Source organism: Salmo salar, chromosome 12 (genome assembly GCF_965601325.2).
Source record: "Salmo salar chromosome 12, fSalSal1, whole genome shotgun sequence".
Taxonomy (NCBI): Eukaryota; Metazoa; Chordata; class Actinopteri; order Salmoniformes; family Salmonidae; genus Salmo; species Salmo salar.
Window position 1 is genome coordinate 65,774,672 of NC_138302.1, and position 22,243 is coordinate 65,796,914.

The following is a 22,243-nucleotide window of genomic DNA, read 5'->3' on the forward strand; positions in this document are numbered from 1 at the left end:
TCCTGGTACAGGGAGGTTTTCTTCTGCACTGTTCAATCAATCCAGTAAATGTGGAGGAGGAGTTAAGAGGGAGTGTTAACATCCAAAAGCGGAGGCCGCGTCACAGGCACTCTTTCCATTTCCCCTGAAAACCAGATGCATCCGGTTGTTGTCCACCCCGCCCTGAGGGTGGCTGCTCCCAAACAGTTATCAAAGTGATATCTGTTCTCCACGTACACACAAACACACACACACACACACATTCACACACACACATGCACGTACACCATACAACGGTTTAATCCCGATGGGCTAGGCCTGTGTTTCAATTAAGGTCAATCACTATGGCGTACATACTGCAATCAATTTACATATATTGCTAGCTAGCCTCCGATTCTTTGACATATTGAAATAGTCCTGTACTTATCGACCGTATGGTGCATGAGTGTGCTGGACTCTCAAAGGCACGGTCTGTGGGACAATCAAAAGCCCGCTTCACATGCATAAACACATACAATCACACAGTTTGGCACGGGTCCTATACACAGTACACACACTAAGATTTATATACTTGTACACACACACACACACAAACATACATGTATACACACACAATGTAAACGGAACGTTTCATGACTGACTTGCTACAAAGCTACTGCAAGCTTCATCATCCACAATAGAAGCTTTGAGGAGAAAGACACATATGCAGGAATAGGAGGCAGAATGCAGCTGCAGAGACAACCAAAGAGAGAAAGAGGAAGGAGGGAGGGGGAGAAGCATGCAGTGGAGCAGTGAGAGAGAGAGAGAGAGAGAGAGAGAAAGAGAGAGAGAAAGTGAGAGAGAGGAAGGAAGGAGGGGTGGAGGAGCAGAGGGAGAAATGCAGAAGAAAACACTGAGAGCTGCATAGGGGAGAGAGCCAAAGCAGAGATGTATGGGTAGAGGGAGGGAGGAGGGAGGGAGGGATGGGTAGGCAGCATGCAGCAGAGAAAGAGAGAAAGAGATGACAGGGTTATGCAGAGGAAACAATAAAAAGTAGATCATCGAGGGAGGGGGAGCATCTCTGTAGGCCACAACATAGTACCACAGCTGGAGTGGTTAACTTAGACTGTTCTTTAAACACCTCAACTCAGCAATGACTTTGGTCTAAATCATAGACCAAGACTTCAATGACCTTCAAAAACAGAAACATTCAGTGAGACAAACCATCGCAAACCCTGGCTAACAGACGTGTGCGCTAACACATACAGAGTTGACAATCACAGATTACTGTCTGTAAAGTGTACCCTATACTTAACCTACCGGTGGGTATTTATACAACCAGCATTTATACTAACACATCATCATCCAACCACACCCCCTCCCCTCCCTCACACACTCCCTCCCTACCCAGCACACATATGTAACTACACAGCCAGTCCAACTCCATGGAGCATCATTCCCATGCGGTGTGGTGTGCTCCCCCCTCCCTCCCTGCCTCACTCCCTCCCTCCCTCCCTCCCCCTCTCCTCCTCAGACCAGTACAGAAGAATGCTGTGTCATCAGACACTAAGGACTCAGACAGAGCACTAAAGCCTAGCCCTCGCTCTAATTTACTACACCCCAGAGAGAGAGTACGAGAGAGAGAGAGAGAGAGAGAGAGAGAGAGAGAGAGAGAGACGAAAGGGGGGATCATAATATAATAACTTCCCACTCCCAAATGTGCCTCTTTAAAATACAAGTCATGGCGTGATAGGAAGCGAGTGAAGTAACCAACGTGGGACCTAGCTATGGTTAATGATACCAGTGTATAAATGCCATATTCTGGCTATTCATTGTCTCTGTGTGATCAGCAGCAGCCAGTGGAAATGACCAGTCAGTCTGCTACTCAGCCAGAGTCTTTTTGGTACCACAGAAGCCTGCCATGTGGGAGAGACACTGGTAACACCATAGAGATTGAATGACAAGCAAGGTTCAATGCTATACACACCATAGAGATAGAATGACTAGCAGGAGAGACACCGGTTACACCATAGAGATAGAATGGTTAGCAAGGGTCAACACTACACCAGACCTGTTTCAGCTTTAGTGAGCTTGTCTTCATTATGACGTCAAATAACAACCAACAGAGGAGAGGCATAGTTGTCTGAAGCACAAACGGATCTGACAACCAGGCTAAAGCTACTGCAGATGCTAAATAGGCTATGTTTGCTGTATGAAACATCCAATAATGCAGTATTGCCTAGTTTAACATTTCTACGTACACTCTTAGAAAAAAGGGTTCTTGGCTGTCCCATAGGATAACCATTTTTGGTTCCAGGTAGAAGAACCCTTTTGGGTTCCATGTAGAACCCTCCTTGTAAAGAGTTTTACATGTAACCCAAAAGGGTTCTACCTGGAACCAAAAGGGTTTTTACCTGGAACCACAAAGGGTTATTCAAAGCGTTCTCCTGGGGACAGCCAAAGAACCTTTTTAGGTTCCAGATAGCACCTTTTTTCTAAGAGTGTAGCCTCTAGAGGAGTATACTACAAAGCAAGATCAATGAGTTAGCCAGTTAACTTTGATAAACAACAATAACTATTCATTTTCTGGTTCAGTAGGAAAGTTAAACTTCGATGTGTGCTTTTGGTTGTTGAGTGAATTAGACCATGGCAAGTTTGAAGAATATATTTCTAATAAACGTAAAGTTATTTCAGGTTATTTAGGCAAATTAGCTGGCTAACTCCTTGCTTCTGCTTTGTAGTATACCCCTCAGGCCCTGGACGTTTGTCTGACACATACACACAGAGTTCACTGAGGCTCCTCCCATACACAAGCACTTGTGCAACTTAAATTGAACCCCATCTCCAACACACACGCACTCACACACACAGTCTCACACTCTCACACACGCGCGCACATGCACGCAAGCACACACTTACACACTTACACACACATACACACACACACACACAACCTGTGTAACTCCTGAAGCATTTAGCCTTCCTAATCACTCCAGACATTTCAGATGCCCATGCAGTCCTCTCCTCTTTCCTCCACTTCTCCCTTCTCTTTTCTCCTCCACTCCTCTTTCTCCCTCTCCTGTCTCTCTTCCTTTCCTCTCCATTCCTATACTCTCCCCCATCACAGCTAGGAGAGAACAGGAACAGCAGCAACTGCACTTCTCTCTCACCGGCACCGGATCTAGACACGCTAATGTACTTGTCCTCTTGCTCAGTTGAGCACCGGGGCCTCCCACTCTTCCTTCTATTCTGATTAGAGCCAGTTTGCACTGTTCTGTGAAGGGAGTAGCACACAGCGTTATACGAGATATTCAGTTTCTTGGCAATTTCTCGCATGGAATAGCCTTCATTTCTCAGAACAAGAATAGACTGACGAGTTTCAGAAGAAAGTTATTTGTTTCTGGACATTTTTAGCCTGTAATCGAACCCACAAATGCTGATGCTCCAGATACTCATTAGTCTAAAGGCCTGATTTATTGCTTGTTTAATCAGTACAACAGTTTTCAGCTGTGCTAACATAATTGCAAAAGGGTTTTCTAATGATCAATTAGCCTTTTAAAATGATAAACTTGGATTAGCTATGTAGATATTCCATAAAAACATCTGCCGTTTCCAGCTACAATAATCATTTACGACAATAACAATGTCTACACTGTATTTCTGATCAATTTGGTGTTATTTTAAATGGACAGAAAATGTGCTTTTCTTTCAAAAACAAGTGACCCAAAATTTGAACGTTAGTGTATATATATGGTTGGTTTCTCAAATGGTTTCTCAAATGATTGCCTCGCCTGGTTCACCAACTACTTCTCAGACAGAGTTCAGTATGTCAAATCGGAGGGCCTGTTGTCCGGACCTCTGGCAGTCTCTATGGGGGTGCCACAGGGTTCAATTCTCGGGCCGACTCTTTTGTATACATCAATGATGTCGCTCTTGCTGCTGGTGATTCCCCGATCCACCTCTACGCAGACAACACCATTCTGAATACTTCTGGCCCTTCTTTGGACACTGTGTTAACTAACCTCCAGACAAGTTTCAATGCCATACAACTCTCCTTCCGTGGCCTCCAACTGCTCTTAATTGCAAGTAAAACTAAATGCATGCTCTTCAACCGATCGCTGCCCACACCTGCCCACCTGCCCGTCCAGCATCACTACTCTGGACGGTTCTGACTTAGAATATGTGGACAATTACAAATACCTAGGTATCTGGTTAGACTGTAAACTCTCTTTCCAGACATTAAGCATATCCAACCCAAAATTAAATCTAGAATCGGCTTCCTATTTCGCAAGAAAGCATCCTTCACTCATGCTGCCAAACATACCCTCGTAAAACTGACCATCCTACCGATCCTCGACTTCGGCGATGTCATTTACAAAATAGCCTCCAACACTCTACTCAACAAATTGGATGCAGTCTATCACAGTGCCATCTGTTTTGTCACCAAAGCCCCATATACTACCCACCACTGCGACCTGTATGCTCTCGTTGGCTGGCCCTCGCTTCATATTCGCCGCCAAACCCACTGGCTCTAGGTCACCTATAAGTCTCTGCTAGGTAAAGCCCCGCCTTATCTCAGCTCACTGGTCACCATAGCAGCACCCACCCGTAACACACACTCCAGCAGGTATATTTCACTGGTCACACCTAAAGCCTATTCCTCCTTTGGCCGCCTTTCCTTCCAGTTCTCTGCAGCCAATGACTGGAACGAATTGCAAAAATCACTGAAGCTGGAGACTCATATCTCCCTCTCTAACTTTAAGCATCAGCTGTCAGAGCAGCTCACAGATCACTGCACCTGTACATAGCCCATCTGAAATAGCCCATCCAACTACCTCATCCCCATATGGTTATTTTTTTTTCTTCTGCTTTGCACCCCAGTATCTCTACTTGCACATTCATCATCTCTACTTGCACATTCATCTTCTGCACATTTATCACTCCAGTGTTTAATTGCTAAATTGTAATTACTTCGCCACTACGGCCTATTTATTGCCTTACCTCCCTAATCTTACCTCATCTGCACACACTGTATATAGATTTTTTCTATAGTGTTATTGACTGTACATTTGTTTATTCCATGTGTAACTCTGTGTTGTTGTTTGTGTTGCACTGCTTTGCTATATCTTGGCCAGGTCGCAGTTGTAAATGAGAACTTGTTCTCAACTGGCCTACCTGGTTAAATTAAGGTGAAATAAAAAATAAATAAAAATAAATTAATTCAAAAAAATATATATAGTGTATAATATGGTGGTTGTATTTTTAACTGGGAGCTAGCTGGTGTGAGGCTGTAAGGAGATGTTGTTAGCAATCAGTTTCCAAATAAACATAGTTGTAACTGTGGAAGTTATCACAATATGTCTTGAGAAGGAGTTGCATGAAGGAGTATGTACGCTCCTCAAAGAACGAATGCATGACATAAATGCCTGGTCAGGAACAATTTGGCATATCACTCCAACATCACAGATACTGTAGTGTAGATACATAGCACAGTAAGTATAGCTTGTTTAGTTTTAGAGCTCCTTCTTGTAATGGGTTAGTCAGTCTATGACATCCTCCTCCATTTACAGTCTGAACAAAGCTGGACATGACACACAAATGCTACGCTTCACTCCTGGTCATTTTGCCACCTCCTAAATACCAGAAGGTTTCACACATTTAGTAGGGACCTTAGGGAAAGGGGGATACCTAGTCAGTTGTACAACTGAATGTATTCAACTGAAATGTTTCTTCCGCATTTAACCCAACCCCTCTGAATCAGAGAGGTGCAGGGGGCTGCCATAATCGACATCGACGTCTTCGGCGCCCGGGGAACAGTGGGTTAACTGCTTTGCTCAGAGGCAGAACGACAGATTTTTACCTTGTCAGCTCGGGGATTCGAACCTTTTGGTTACTGGTCCAACGCTCTAACCACTAGGTTACCTGCCACACCTTAGAGAAGTCATGCAAAGAATAAACAAGTGGAAAGGGACCAAAACAGCAGCTAACTCCTTCAAAGTGGTACAGTGAGGCAGGGAAAAGGGATCAAATGGAAGAATACTATAAAGATGTACTAATTGTATGTAGGAAAATGTGAAGAGGAAAACACATACACAAAACCTAAAAACTGCACACAAACACACACACATTCCAAGAAAACAGAAACCCAGACACACATGTATGCAGACCGTCTGCTTTGACAGAACAAGAGATTTTCCTCACTAACAAATTCAATTAGCAGGAGCACTAATAATACATATTCAGAGGCCTGCTAGTCCCATCGCTGCTGCCAGCATCCACCAGCATATGCACAGTAAGTGCACCAATACAGAGGATCAATCAACACATAAGACTACAGAAGCATTACCAAAGAGGACTGCGGTCCAGAACTCCAGACCTTCACTGCAGAGTTACAGGATCTACAGTACCAGCATCTTCCTGGTGACTGTGATAGCCAGCGCATTCATAACGTACCTATGAGCTCTAAGCATTGACTGGTTCTAATCACCTCTCCCAGTGGTCAAACTATTAAAAGAGCAATACCATACCACAAGGTCATCTTTGCTGTTTACTATGTGCCATATCCGTATCTTAACGGCTGATACAACGATGCATAAACCTCCCTTTTGTCTAATAAGAGTGGGCTTCTTACTTTCTGAATCAGGTTTCCTAAAAACAGTTTGATTCTAAATGTGCTTACCCCATAAGCATACAATCTCATTCATAAACTTGGTTAAAAGCATAATATAGGGGCCACACATCAGGACTTATAACACAGTCATAAGCAGAATACATTTAAAAGGCAAGCTATAAAGACATGAGTATAGTACAATACATTTGTTCCTTCAAATTATTTTTCTAAACAGTTATCATACCAGTACCAATTTCCCTCTAACCCCTAACCTTTCTTCACTAGAGGGGAGTGCCCAGCCCTGTGTGGGATTGAGTGGTGAGGAACTCACTTTCTCATTCATATAATAGGGGTCCAAGTCTTCCAGTGGTACCGCCACCAGCCCATTAGGAATGTCCCCGTAGATGAAGGGAAGGGACTTCCCGGCCTCCAGATCACCGTTGGGCATGGGTTCTTCCTCTTCTTCCTCGCGGTGACTGCTGTCCGACTTGGGCTTGGGCTTCTTCTTGATCTTCTCCTGGAATTGGCGCTCCTCGATATTACGGAGCGACTCGGGGGTGAACTGCTTGAAGCTGTCAGGTCCTGGGGGTGCGAGACCGGGCGCGGCCATGTTTTCATCCTACAGATATTTCCACTTTATTTAAGTTTCATTTAGGACATCCGGCTCTGAGAGAGAGAGAGAGAGAGAGAGAGAGAGAGAGAGAGAGAGAGAGGAGAGAGAGAGAGAGAGAGAGAGAGAGAGAGAGAGAGAGAGAGAGAGAGAGAGAGAGGGGAAAATAGAGACAGGATATAAGGTATAAATGCTGACAACTCCATATCTCTAATGAAATTCAAGTTGAGAACATCCATTTTCACTAAGAACTTTGGTCATGATTTAAGTAAAAAAGACAGCAGTTCAGCATTTGGGTAAACAGCCTGTCCTACTATCAAGTTTCAAAATGGATAAAGTAATAATGATCTAGTTTAAAATATCACCTTGGGTAGAATCAAACGGAACAAAACTCAGGTCTCTTTTAGTTCAAATGAGATGGTAGAACTAACAACGAGACAAATGAAATGTCTACTTTATATTTTATTATGGTGCTTATTAACAAGACTCATTGCTGGGTTGTGTCTTGTCTGTCTGTCTGTCTGTGTTTCTCCCGAAGGCTGAGAGGGTGGAATTTTATATCTCTGTCAGAGAGGGAGCCAACAAAGCAAGGCATCCAGACTAATGGATGTGCAACCATTTGGAACCAGAGCCATCTCTCTCTCTCTCTCCTTCTCTCTCTCCTCCCTCTCCTCATACAAATAAATGCTACATAAATCAGGGCTGCCATTGACGGGATAACAGAGAACTGTGTCTCCAATCTACTTCATTCATTCATGGTGGCTCTGATGTTGCCTGGTTGGCTTGTTGATGACCCTACAGGGAGAAAAATGAATGGCCACCTCCAGCCCTTTGTGCCTGTCTGTATGTCTGTCTGCTGCATGGGCTCTTCCCTTGTCCCAGGTGACCTGTGCTGCTTCTGGATGGAGGGAACTCTGTTAAGTGTCTGTCTGGATTATCTGACTAATGTTTTATCTTTAGGAGTCTCTCTCTATCTCTCTCTGAAAAACCTTACGTATCTTAATTAGATATTCCATTTGTAACCACATTCTGACTCCAAAGTTGTAGGAGCTATGGCATCTTAATCCATACATGGTTCCTTCAGAACCTTCTTCCGTTTCTGTCTCAATTTTAGAAAAAAAAGTTCTTGGTCCTGTGCGGTTGTAATTCAAACAAATACATGTGTGAACACTAAACCTTGTTTTAAATTTGAACTTATTGGAAAAGAAATTGTGAATGAAGTGTGCCAATATATTAGAGTGCACCTGTATGATGTTATTATTTTTATCCCATGTATATAACCAAGCTATCATTTCTCATTGTGTATTTAGTCCTTGTGTTACTATTATTATTTTTTCCTACTATTATTAACTTTTTTTATTGTATTGGGAGTAAGCATTTCACTGTTAGTCTGTTGTTTATGAAGCATGTGACAACTAAAATGTGATTTTTTTATTTAATTTATATTATCTGATCTGATATAGCTACATTTTCAATAATCATCATCATTAACATTGCAGTGCATGTTATAGTGGTTAGGCTCCATTTCATGACTAATTCATGAATCATGGCGCCCTGGGCAATTAATGTGTCAAAGGAAAAAGTTGATGATTGTGTGCTTTCACACTCAATCAATAAAACAATGTTTTGTCCTTAACTTTCAAACCATGCCATAATTATTTTCCAGCTTGCCTATATGGCTCAGGTATGTTAGGTGGAAGAATGAAGTGAAGCCTCCAACATATAGGTTTGAAGTTATTCACCATAATCAATATAGGCCCACTCGTTGGGTCGTTGTCTTTGCTTCACGTTCAGCTAGATGTTTTAGGGGGGAACTGCCCGAAGAACATCATAATCATTGCTGCCTCTCACTCCTCCTCTCCATCCAAAAAAAGAGTAGGTAGGATCTGGGGCGCAAAAATAAAAAATAATTCTCAATTGACAATGCATTTCCATACTCTGTGGTTTAAGACTGTCACAATTCAACATTTGATTTGAATGATCAATCAAATTTGTTAAATCAAGAAGGGTGCAATTCGGGCGTTCCTGCATGTGAGCATTCCAGCATCTGCAGGAGCCCCTCTTTATACTTCTATTGTAAATGTTTAAGCTAGAACTCCGGTCCACAGGCAGGATCGGGGGCGCTCCAGTACAGTAGTTGGTGGCAATGCACCATAAAGTTGGATACCAACTGCCGATAAACCCCACAGCAGAAGAGGCAGGGTCGAAAATGGTAGGTTAGCTAGCTAGGCTCCTGCCTGTCGAGCACTGGTTTCCTGCAGTTCTGTTAACAATGATGGCTGTGGTTTAAACTCATAAAAGATACACCCTCATCCACTTACCCTCGCCTTATACCCTTGGGGGAATCCCCAATGCCATCTTGGCGGACGGTCCAAATGATTAGCCAAGCAAGAGAAGTTTGCAACGTAAGGCCCTCAGCCCTCGTTTTTAGTCGAGTTTGTGAAAGTACAATTATGTTCACTCCGGGGCCTGAAACTCCCCATAATTAAATTCGGGATTGTACGTCTGCTAAGAAAGGTCCGCAAAAACTTAAAAACAACATTGATGTTAAAGTCAACATACAAGTGTAAGTAAAAACAAATGCAAATAAGTTATAAAGTGTGCTACTAATGTACATGACGGCACAAACACGTCTCATAAATAGTAAATATGTTTTGTTATCTTTTGGAAATTGTAGAAATAAAACATTTTCCTTCTTCAGAAGTTCCAGCTAGGCAGGCTAACGTTAGTTAGCTAATTCATTTGCTAGCTATCATATAGTAGGTGTTTATTAATAATTATATATTTAATATAAAGTAGACATAATTGATTGTAGCGCATATAAAGCACCCACAAGCTACTGGTGGCTGAAAACACAATCATCGCGGGATGAACGAGTGACGAATTTCCGGCCAAGAGTGGTCCATCTAAAAATCATTCCTTCCACCCTCGCCCGTTGCCCTGCAAGTGTATACTCGTCAGACGTCATGATACGTCATCAGAAGTGTCCACTTAATATGAGGGCTGAGTTGATAGGGTGTGTCTTTTAAATGTTTTGACTGCTGCCGATGAGTGCAGTTGTTTGGCAGGCGTAACGCTTCATGTCTACCAGATGCGTCAAACTCTTTGCGTTCTGGCGGAAGTCAATGTGACTCCATTCAGCATTTTCTTACTCCTCTACAATATGGTGTCCACAGTAGAATAAAAATCTAATTTTATTCATATTGTAGTCCCATGATCCTCCCCCACTGAATTCTTGTATGTGACATATTTGATTACTGCCCCCTCCAGCAAGCTACCCACCATCAGACAGGTAAGGATGCTTTCCCATAGGAAGCAACGGCTGGAGAGGAACCAAAATGGCTGAAAGATGACCCCCATCATGAGTTGTACACGGATAATCTGTGCTTTAGGATTTCCATCCATGCTAACCTTTTTGCATAATTTGTGCTCCTTTCTCACAGGCGGTTCTGACTGATGACCTGTCTCCATAGCTGATAGAAACGGACAAGGAATATCATCCCCAATGTAGAGGTCGACCGACTATGATTTTTCAACGGCGATACCGATGCCGATTATTGGAGGACCAAAAAAGCCGATACCGATTAATCGGACGATTTTTATATATATATATATATATATATATTTGTAATGAAGACAATAACAACAATACTGAATGAACAATTTAATTTTAACTTAATATAATACATAAATAAAATCTATTTAGTCTGATATAAATAATGAAACATGTTCAATTTGGTTTTAAATAATGCAAAAACACAGTGTTGGAGAAGAAAGTAAAAGTGCAATATGTGCCATGTAAAAAAGCTAACGTTTAAGTTCCTGGCTCAGAACATGAGAACATATGAAAGCTGGTGGTTCCTTTTAACATGAGTCTTCAATATTCCCAGTTAAGAAGTTTTAGGTTGTAGTTATTATAGGACGATTTCTCTCTATACCATTTGTATTTCATATACCTTTGACTATTGGATGTTCTTATAGGCACTTTAGTATTGCCAGCCTAATCACGGGAGTTGATAGGCTCGAAGTCATAAACAGCACTATGCTTGAAGCACAGCGAAGAGCTGCTGGCAAACGCACGAAAGTGCTGTTTGAATGAATGCTTACAAGCCTGCTGCTGCCTACCACCGCTCAGTCAGAGTGCTCTATCAAATCATAGACTTAATTAGAATATAATAAACACACAGAAATACGAGCCTTAGGTCATTAATATGGTCAAATCCAGAAACTATCATTTCGAAAACAAAACGTTTATTATTTCAGTGAAATACGGAACCGTTCCGTATTTTATCGAATGGCGGCAACCTAAGTCTAAATATTGCTGTTACATTGTACAACTTTCAATGTTATGTCATAATTATGTAGAATTCTGGCAAATTAATTACGGTCTTTGTTAGGAAGAAATGGTCTTCACACAGTTCGCAACGAGCCAGGCGGCCCAAACTGCTGCATATACCCTGACTCTGCTTGCACAGAACGCAAGAGAAGTGACACAATTTCCCTAGTTAAAAGAAATTCATGTTAGCAGGCAATATTAACTAAATATGCAGGTTTACATTTTTTTACTTGTGTATTGATTTTAAAGAAAGGCATTGATGTTTATGGTTAGGTACACATTGGTGCAACGACAGTGCTTTTTTCGCGAATGCGCTTGTTAAATCATCACCCGTTTGGCGAAGTAGGCTGTGATTCGATGATAAATTAACAGCACCGCATTGATTATATGCAACGCAGGACAAGCTAGATAAACTAGTAATATCATCAACCATGTGTAGTTAACTAGTGATTATGTTAAGATTGATTGTTTTTTATAAGATAAGTTTAATGCTAGCTAGCAACTTACCTTGGCTCCTTGCTGCACTCTCGTAACAGGTGGTCAGCCTGCCACGCAGTCTCCTTGTGGAGTGCAATGTAATCGGCCATAATCGGCATCCAAAAATGCCGATTCCCGATTGTTACGAAAACTTGAAATCAGCCTTAATTAGTCAGCCATTCCAATTAATCGGTCGACCTCTACCCCAAACATACTACTAATATTTCTAACTGTGCTGATGAAGAAGAGGAGGGCAGACGTATCCATTGTCGCTAAACTGCTTGAAGTCAAAATTGCATTGCCACTTACCATTAGTCACATGTTCAATAAGATGTTCTGCAAAAATACTAACAATACAGATATATTATTGCTCTATTATGAGGTTCTGCCAATCATATGTTGGAAACCATTATCAAGGAAACCTACAGTAGTTGAACACTGTGTAGATAGTAACCAGTGATTCTAAGAACAAGAATAACTGTTACCTGTAGGCCAATGTCTCTATCACAGGCCGCAAAGGGTAAGGTATACCCTAAATAAAATAATCTGTGATTGATAATTGTGCATGCCTCTCATTTTCCAGTCGATATGGAACAACTTAATAGGCTATATAGTTATACCTATGGCTTGCATATCCAACTCAGTGCCCTTGTTAGCGTCCTCCCTGAGATTTGAAGGTTGGACAGTTCGATCCCTGGTCAAGTCATACCAGACTGTAAAAATGGGACCCGATGCGTCTCTGCTTGGCCCTCAAGATAGCATCCTATCCAGGGGATGTACTTGTACATCAAGCTGCCTCACATTACAGAAACAGGAGATAGGCTCCTGCTCCTATGAGCCATTGCGGCTTGCAAAAGCTAAGGCTTGTGCAAAGCTAATCTCTTACTTTGGTTTACAGCTTTAACAGTATTGAGTCAAGGAACAGCTTTACTGCTCAAGAAAATATGGTGTCACAGTACTGAAGGGGCAGAGCAGGCAGGTGGGCTTCCTATCTCTTGTGGGAATATCCTGATGGTGCCATGACATGACAACCAGTTTCTCTAAATTCTGTCCCACCAATGATTAACTTAAAGACTAATGGCCAAAGGGGTCCTTCTCCCGCTTGCTCTCTCACACAACGTCAGTGTCAAAATATGTGTATTTTATTTGTTGGACAAGAATGATTTTAGTAGGTTAAGTCCATCTAGTCATCTCTTAAAATGTGTTGACTTGCCTCTCACCATAGCCAGCTAGCTAGATAACGTATTGAACTTACATCGCTAGCTACATATACTAGCCATCATTGCTAGTAACTACAAGTAGCTTGCAGCAAGCACCATGCCCGGTCTGTCTCCCCGTGTCCCCTCCCGCGAACTCCTTGCTCACCAGCTGTCCTAGCTAGCATAACAAATATTATCTGAGTCATTCAGTTTATAGTACTGCTTTTCCTCTTCCTCTCTGATCCATAAATACTTTTACGAAATTAAGAGCACCGGCATTACTGTCTGGGCATAGCTAGCAAGCCCAGACAACCTCTTTCACCTCACTTTACCAAAACCCTGCCCACAGTGTTTGAATGACAGGTCTAACATCAAAAATGAAAACGCAAATGAGCAACGAGGAAACTAAATAACAAAAGGAAGCATTGCAATTGATTGATTGAATTTGATTGATCATTATAATTGACAGTCTTAAAATACACATCGTATATAAAATAATTGTCAATTGCCGTTTACGATTTTATTTTGTCACAATGCATGCTGTCACAACAGGGACATGAAATGACAAACATGAGAAATTATTTGTAATTTAAGCATTTACATTTCGTTTTTAAATGTGTCAGTGTTGTACTGGATAGTAGGCCTACCATGGAAATGAAATATTAAACATACTTTGCGATGTATTTTTCAAATTGGCAGGCATCATGCATACTCAATCATGAAAATGATAAAGCAATATATGTTTTTCCATTCATATTTGCATTTTGTCACAAAATCCATAAACATTTAGGAAACTGCTAACATGATATTGATTTAACATTTGACCATTTGCATTTCCAATTGAGTTTGGGCAGCTAATCGCTTTCATAAAGAAACAAGTCAAAACCATGAAAATCCTTCTAACCTAAACCGCTGACCTCAGAGATTGTACCACTAGGAAATTAAGTCGACGTTTTAAGTAACCCAAAAGCAACCTCCAAGTCTCCTTCCACAAATGCTACATGAATTGATCTACTTTCAAGGTGAATAACAAACACCGATGCAACACAGGACATACAGGGACCTCATTTAGGCCTACTAATGATGGCATAGAGGAGCTGTCCCACCGGCTTTTCTATAGGGAATGTATCAAGTAAATCAAGACCATTCATTATGTTCTCATTCGGGCTGCAGGTAAACCATGTCATTGTAATAGCCAACCACATTTCATGAAGAATCACCTAGTGATGCAAAAGATTTCATTCCAAAAATTAAGGCTACTCACGTGTCCATTCATTCGCTGCGAGTGCATGCTGTTTCTAATTTCATCCCGGATATTCAAACCCAATAAGCATGCGTATTTACCAATAGCATAATTGTAACATCCGTTCACATTTTCTACAGACAGACGAATGATTAGTCCATTGTGAGGATTGTTAATCGCATGAAACCGAACCGGAGATGTTAGAAAAACTCCAGTGGCTTCTGGAAGCCGCAGCACGGTCTCCTTCGATCCCGCTGCCTGTCGCTGTTCCTTTCAGCACCACTGATGCAGCCTCAAACGAAGCGCTCGCTCGAGTCCTCTACGCATGTGTCCTCTATGCCAAGAAAAGAGACATCCAAACGCCCGCTTCGAAGACACCGACAGCGTCCTTCCGCAAAATAGTACGCAGCATCATCTGGATATGTATGCAACAAAAGTTCAACATTCACCATCTGCTACCATTTCTGTCAACCCGTCTAAGCATACAGTTTGACGCATTTGTTCAATATATCCAACGTATGCACCACACCGAACGCACGGCAACTGCCTCTGCAACGCATTGCTGCAAGGCAAACGCAGCGTTTCATTGGAAATAAATGTAATTCTGCTGTAGCAAAATGCAATAACACTGGCGGTGTGTTTGAAGCGTTTGAAGTGTTTGACGCCTGTAACTGAACTATTTATTGCAACTGTTGCATTCCATTATTGAGAAGGGGGGTAATGACTATGAATCTGAGAACACTAGACATCGTGGAGATGGAACTGAAGAGGAGGGGCAGAGAAGTGAAGATCGATTGAGGAGAGAAACGCAACTGGATAGAGGAGTCTACATGGCCGGTCGAGGTTAGCAGCATGCATGCATATCATAGTGAGGGCCTACATGAGGGCCTAGCGTGCCTCCCGAGTGTCACCAAATGCTAGTGGCACACATAATTCAATAAAAAAGCAAATTGATAGTTCCTAATTTAGCATCGACTGGATAGGCTACTGAATGAAAGCACTACGGACTGGAATACGCTATATACACAAATATAAACACAATATAGTCATGGTGTGCTTTCAGTGTTGTGGCACACATCCATGAATGAACAGGGTATCCTAAACCCCAGCCAACAATGGAAGTCATTCAGAAAACGATTCATGTTTCCCATGTCAGGACAACAATCGATTAAATGATGAGTGGATTTCCTCCTCCAAATATTACATGTAAAACCGTTAAGCAAGGTAAAATGCGCACTTTTTTGGCCAATTTGTTATAAACTAGTAATAACGTTTCAACTGTATGGTCTATTAGTCTTACTTTGTATTGTAGTCCATGCACTGTTTACACACACGCGCGTGCCTTGTCCTGGCGTGTGGGCCAAAGCCTTTACTAAAATACTGCAGTAAAGAGGATGCTTCTGGGTAGGCTTCTATGACAGAGCCACAATACCACTTGAAAACATGCAGTGATGGTAGAAAGTCTAGGCTGTCATTCATTTAACTGTGTTGCTCCAAAACAATCTCTACCTCACCACCCGAGGTAAATTGTATACATTGCTATTATTTTGATAAGGTGTTTTGTTATGCTCCCCAAAAACCATTGACGGCTGTATTTTAGTACCACACCCGAGAAGGCTGCCTAGGTGCGATAAGGTTCCTAAAATGAACATGTAAGGGTTATAACACCATCATGGACATTTATTTCCACCTCTATTTGGTGGATAGGGCTGTAAAGATATGGGGAGGGGGTACCGCGGTCCCCCTTCAACTGTCAAAACTGAGGCATAGCCTACCTATCTCACGTAATAAGAGCCTCAAAATGAGTACTGCAAGGGGAGGGGTAATCAAGTGATGGTGGGGTGCGGGGCATGAGGTAAAACTATCACAATTACAGTTAAATTATCTTACAAAGGATTAGGGTGTCGAGAATATACATTGACTCAAAGCGCATACCGGTACTTTTTAGGGCTCCATGTATATTTTGACACATTGAAATCTCATTCCGTTCAGAGGCAGGCCAACACCCCAATTTACCTGCTTTATCACTAGCCACCCCTTTCCGCAGTATAAACTCATCCTTTTCAGCTAAAGAAAGTAATCCATACGTGTAATTTAGGTTTTCCATGCATATTTGCCCAAGCTTTGGCAAGGAGCCCTATACACAAACGCGAGGATAAAAGATGCTGAGGGGGACCGCTCTGCGGCATTGGGGTGCAGTTGTAGACAGGGAAGTAGCATGCATGGTCCATCCTCCACCAAAACCCAGCCTGACAAAACAACAGGATATTTACTTACTTTTCCCGCATTAACAGAAATCCAGACAGCCGGCACTGAACTGCAGATGTCCAAAAGATTCGGGAGAAACTGCGGCTGTCGCCATATTGTTGCTGCTAACTCCCTTCCCAGCGCGTGAGGGTACCCTGCATAATTGATGACTCTCAGCAAATTGTTAGGGAGTGTCGGTAAATGCCTTTGGTTTGAAAACGGCCCAGGGACCGTAAGATCGCAAAACAAAATGAAACAAAGTTATTGAACTAATAGTTAAGAAGACTATCATATAATTCGTTATCCAAAAGTTAAAATGGAGGATTTGTAGGTTTGTTTAGTGGATGACAAAACTGTTACATTACCTCCATCTCCCAGGAATAAATATATAATCGATTTGAATGTGCATGGTTTCTAAGAAGCCACCATTAAGCATGAATGATAGTTAGGTGACTCACTTAGGTGAGTCATAAGCATGCCCTTCCTCTTGATTAGAAGGAAACCTGAGAGGGAATTAACCATATCAGTCCTGACATCCCAGCAAAAGAATCGTCTTTTTATTTATCTGACTTTCATGTATCTGCATGTCCAGCACTTAAGTTTAACCTCACAATGAAGTGTTTTAGCATTTTTTATTCAGGGAAACCAGGGCTACACGTAGAACAATTTGACATAAACAGTTGCATTCATGAGTTTTATTGATAACTGTCACAAAAAGTATGGTCCACCAAAGGAAAACCCTGATAAAAATGAATTTCTATGAAGTCTGTAAGTACAGAAATGTTTTGCTCGCTGGGAATTGAATATCCAACTAGTCAGTGACAACTCTGTGGCGTTTGTGACAGCAACTTTGTGAGCTTTTTAAAGTACTAGTGTCACGCCCTGACCTGAGAGAGACGGTTTATTTCTCTATTTTGTTAGGTCAGGGTGTGGAGTGGGCATTCTATGTTTTGTATTTCTTTGTGTTGGGCCGAGTATGGTTCCTAATCAGAGGCAGCTGTCTATTGTTGTCTCTGATTAGGAATCATACTTAGGCAGCCTTTTCCCACCTGTGTTTTGTGGGTAGTTATTTTCTGTTTTGTATTCGTTACCTGACGGAACTGTTTGGCTTTTCGTTTTGTTTCTTTGTTCTAGTGGTTCATTGTTTAATAAATATAATGAACACTTACCCCGCTGCGCTTTGGTCCCCTCTCTACGACAGCCGTAACAACTAGGCTATAGACACTCTGTCATGGGATGTCCACAGTATATTCGGAAAGTATTCAGACCGCTTGACCTTTTCCACATTTTGGAAAAATTGATAAAATCCTTTTTTTCCCTCATCAATCTACACAAAATACCCCATAATGACAAAGTGAAAACAGGTTTTTAGAAGTTTTTACAAATGTATATATTAAAAAAATCTGAAATACCTTGTTTACATAAGTATTCAGACCCTTTGCTATGAGACTCAAATTGAGCTCAGGTGCATCCTGCTTCCATTTATCATCCTTGAGATGTTTCTCCAACTTGATTGGAGTCCATCTGTGGTGAATTAAATTGATTGGACATGATTTGGGAAGGCACATTCCTGTCATATTAAGGTCCCACAGTTGACAGTGCATGTCAGAGAAAAAAAACAGCCATGAGGTTGAAGGAATTATCCGTAGAGCTCCGAGACAGGATTGTGTCGAGGCACAGATCTGGGGAAAGGTACCACAAAATGTATGCAGCATTGAATGTCCCCAAGAAAATAGTGGCCTCCATCATTCTTAAATGGAAGAAGTTTGGAACCACCAAGACTCTTCCTAGAGCTGGCCGCCCAGCCAAACTGAGCAATCGGAGAAGAAAAGCAAGATTCTTCTGGTCTGATGAAACCAAGATAGAACTCTTTGGCCAAGTATCCTGTCAAGAGGAAACCTGGCACCATCCCTACGGTGAAGCATGGTGGTTGCAGCATCATGCTGTGGGGATGTTTTACAACGGCAGGGACTGGGAGACTAGTCAGGATCGAGGGAAAGATGAACGGAGCAAAGTACAGAGAGATCCTTGATGAAAACCTGCTCCAGAGCGCTCTGGACCTCAGACTGGTGGCGAAGGTTCACCTTCCAACAGGACAACGACCCTAAGCACACAGCAAAGACAACGCAGGAGTGGCTTCGGGAAAAGTTTCTGAATGTCCTTGAGTGTCCCAGCCAGAGCCCGGATTTGAACCCAATCAAAAATCTCTGGAGAGACTTGAAAATAGCTGTGCAGCGACCATCCCCATCCAACCTAACAGAGCTTGAGAGGCTCTGCAGAGACGAATGGGAGAAACCCCCAATATACAGGTGTGCCAAGCTTGTAGCATCATTCCCAAGAAGACGGCTTTAATCGCTGCCAAAGGTGCTTCAACAAAGTACTGAGTGAAGGGTCTGAATACTTATGTAAATGTGATTTCAGTTTTTATTTGAAATACATTTGCAAAAAATTTGAGAAACCTGTTTTTGCTTTGTCATTATGAGGTGTTGTGTGTATATTGATGAGGGGAAAAAACAATTTAATCAATTTTATAATAAGGCTATAACGTAACAAATGCATTGCATATCTTTTGTAATGTCAGTTGAGTTGAATCACTTCCTGTTTTGCTTCCTGCTTTTGCTTCCTGCTTTGCTCCTATGGGTACACTCGCAATGGGAGCCAGTCCACCCATTATGCCATCATTGACTTGAATGGGGACGCCTGTTCTATTCATTCTATTTCTATGGCAGCACATGCAGCCAGGAGCGGAGGAAATGATAAAATGTTCATGAAACATTTACGAGATTGGCTGCGGAAGCGGGGCCTACTTTGAGTTCTACCCATCTGGTTGCAAGGTGATTTGCACTGACCCCAATCTTCACTTCGAGAAGTAGGCTATCTGCAAAAGAGCCTGGCTGTCAATGACCACCTAACATTCGAAAGCTTTCTGGTCGCATCGGGAGAGGACATTGGGGAAGTAAAGGTTGACTCAGTGGGCAATGTCGTCTGCTAGCTGGTTCTGTGTTCTGTCAATGACAGACTGCGAACATTGCAGGAGGCGTATCACATAGTGAGGCTTGCTAATTGATTCTCTTTACAGTATACATTTGAGAGCTTATGCATGGGAATGAAAGCAATAGGCTAACATCCATTCTCAAATTGAAAAAATTGTCCATCAGCTGTCAACATAATGTAAAGGATAATAAAAATAAGTTGATCAGATAAATGTAAAAAACAAGCCTAGGTCTGTCAGGAATTAATCCCCTTTGATAACAGTTAGGATTATATAAATGTAGTCCCCACTAATGTTAGGACTTCCTGTGTAGATTGTGTGGTCTTGATGATTAAATCTACTTTCCCACAAATCATGGCAATAGTGTTACTCAGATTATCTATTGATAACATAGTCTGAGTGCCAGTCTGTTTGTGCTATCATGCCAAACAGATTTGGCTTGACAATGAGCGAAGGAGTTTGCAAGAGCACAAACAGATCTGAGATGAGGCTAGTATTGGTACCATTGTGAGACAGAGAAAAATGGCAACATTGTAACATTTTTAACTCAATTTGCAATATGTAACATTGAAACTTTTGTTCATCTCACTGAAAGGCTCAAACCATCATTTAACAGCTTCTACCCCCAAGCCATAAGACTGCTGAACAATTCATCAAATGGCCACCGGACAATTTACATTGACACCCCCCATTTGTTTTTTACACTGCTGCTACTCGCTGTTTATTACCTATGCATAGTCACTTCACCCCTACCTTCATGTACAAATTACCTCAACTAACCTGTACCCCCACACACTGACTCGGTACCGGTACCCCTGTATATAGCCTCGTTATTGTTATTTTATTGTGTTACATTTTATTATTTCTTACTTTAGTTTATTTGATAAATATTTTCTTAACTCTTTCTTGAACTGCACTGTTGGTTAAGGGGCTTGTAAGTAAGCAACACCTGTTGTATTCGGTGCATGTGACAAATAAAGTTTTATTTAATTTGTCCGAGCTGTATGCCAGTAGTTCAAACAGACAGCTCGGTGCATTCAACATGTTAATACCTCTTAGAAATACAAGCAGTAATGATGTAAATCTCTCCTCCACTTTGAGCCATGAGAGATTGACATACAATGGCCAGCCGTTCTGCCCTGTTCCAATTGCAATTTTCCTAAGTCTCTTTGTATGGCACCTGACCACACGACAGAGCAGTAGTCCAGGTGTAACAAAACTAGGGCCTGCCTTGTTGATAGTGCTGTTAATTATTATTATTTTATTTTTTTACCTTTATTTAACTAGGAAAGTCAGTTAAGAACAAATTCCTATTTACAATGATGACCTAGGAACAACCTTGTTCAGGGGCAGAATGACAGATTTTTACCTTGTCAGCTCGGGGATTTGATCTAGGAACCTTTTGGTTACTGGCCCAACGCTCTAACCACTAGGCTAACTGCCGCCCCAAAATAAGAAGATAGAGCAACACTTCATTATGGACAGACTTCTCCCCATCTTAGCTACTGTTGTATCAATATGTTTTGACCGTGACAGTTTGCAATCAAGGGTTGTGGATGAGTTCCTCTCTTTCCGCACAAAGTATTCGGAAAGTATTCAGACCCGTTGACTTTTTCCACATTTTATTACGCCTTATTCTAAAATGGATTAAACCGTTTTTTCCCCCTCATCAATCTACACACAATACCCCATAATGACAAAGCAAAAACCGGTTTTTAAAAATGTTTGCTAATTTATAAAAAAATATATATAATAATGAAATATCACATTTACATAACTATTCAGACCCTTTACTCTGTACTTTGTTGAAGCACCTCTGGCAGCGATCACAGCCTCAAGTCTTCTTGGATATGACGCTACAAGCTTGGCACACCTGTATATTGGGAGTTTCTCCCATTCTTCTCTGCAGATCCTCTCAAGCTCTGTCAGGTTGGATGGGGAGCATTTACAAAGTGGTTTGACAACATGAAGAAGAGGAAGATGACGTTTTAAAATGGGACCTTGATTTGTACATAGTTCGTTCACTTGTTGGGATTATTATTTTGATTTATGGAATGCATGATGATGGAATTAAAAAATTGACTGCTAGGCTAAATCAATCTACAAAATGGCAAGATTGGCTGAGAATAGGCTATCTGGTGAGTGGAACATCCTTTTTTATTGGTCTTTGGTTAAGATAAAAGCAGTCAGAATGTTATTTCAGGCCCTCTTACTCATCACCTCACTGTACTTATAGCCAGGTGTGTGTGTGTGGTGTGTGTGTGTGTGTGTGTGTGTGTGTGTGTGTGTGTGTGTGTGTGTGTGTGTGTGTGTGTGTGAGAGAGAGAGAGAGACACTGCCTGCCATGTGCTGCTTACACTGTATCTGTTTTTGAGTTATAGACTTCTGTATCTACTTTATCTTTGAATGTAGGCCTATTTGTCTACTAAACAAGCACTTCATGCCTTAGATGAATGGTTTTGATGAATCTTCGCTTGGGTGCTGCTGACCATGGTGCCGACTACCTGTGGAGCTCTCCAGGCCGCTCTGCTTTGTAGAGTGACATGTCCTTGGTGCTAAAACCTTGTTTTG

General features: G+C 41.7%; 1 protein-coding gene across 1 annotated transcript in view; it reads right to left on the reverse strand.

Annotated features, from left to right (window-relative positions):
* LOC106565594 (sodium channel protein type 8 subunit alpha) overlaps window positions 1–16,840 on the reverse strand; it is a 115,071-nt gene extending 98,231 nt beyond the window's left edge. Inside the window, exons 1-2 of the mRNA XM_014132896.3 lie at window positions 16,711–16,840; window positions 6,900–7,234 (exon numbers count right to left, since the gene is read on the reverse strand). Of these exons, the coding sequence (XP_013988371.1) occupies window positions 6,900–7,178 (279 nt within the window). The 5' untranslated portion in view covers window positions 7,179–7,234; window positions 16,711–16,840. The remainder of the gene's footprint in view (window positions 1–6,899; window positions 7,235–16,710) is intronic.
* Between the last annotated feature and the right edge of the window lie 5,403 nt (window positions 16,841–22,243).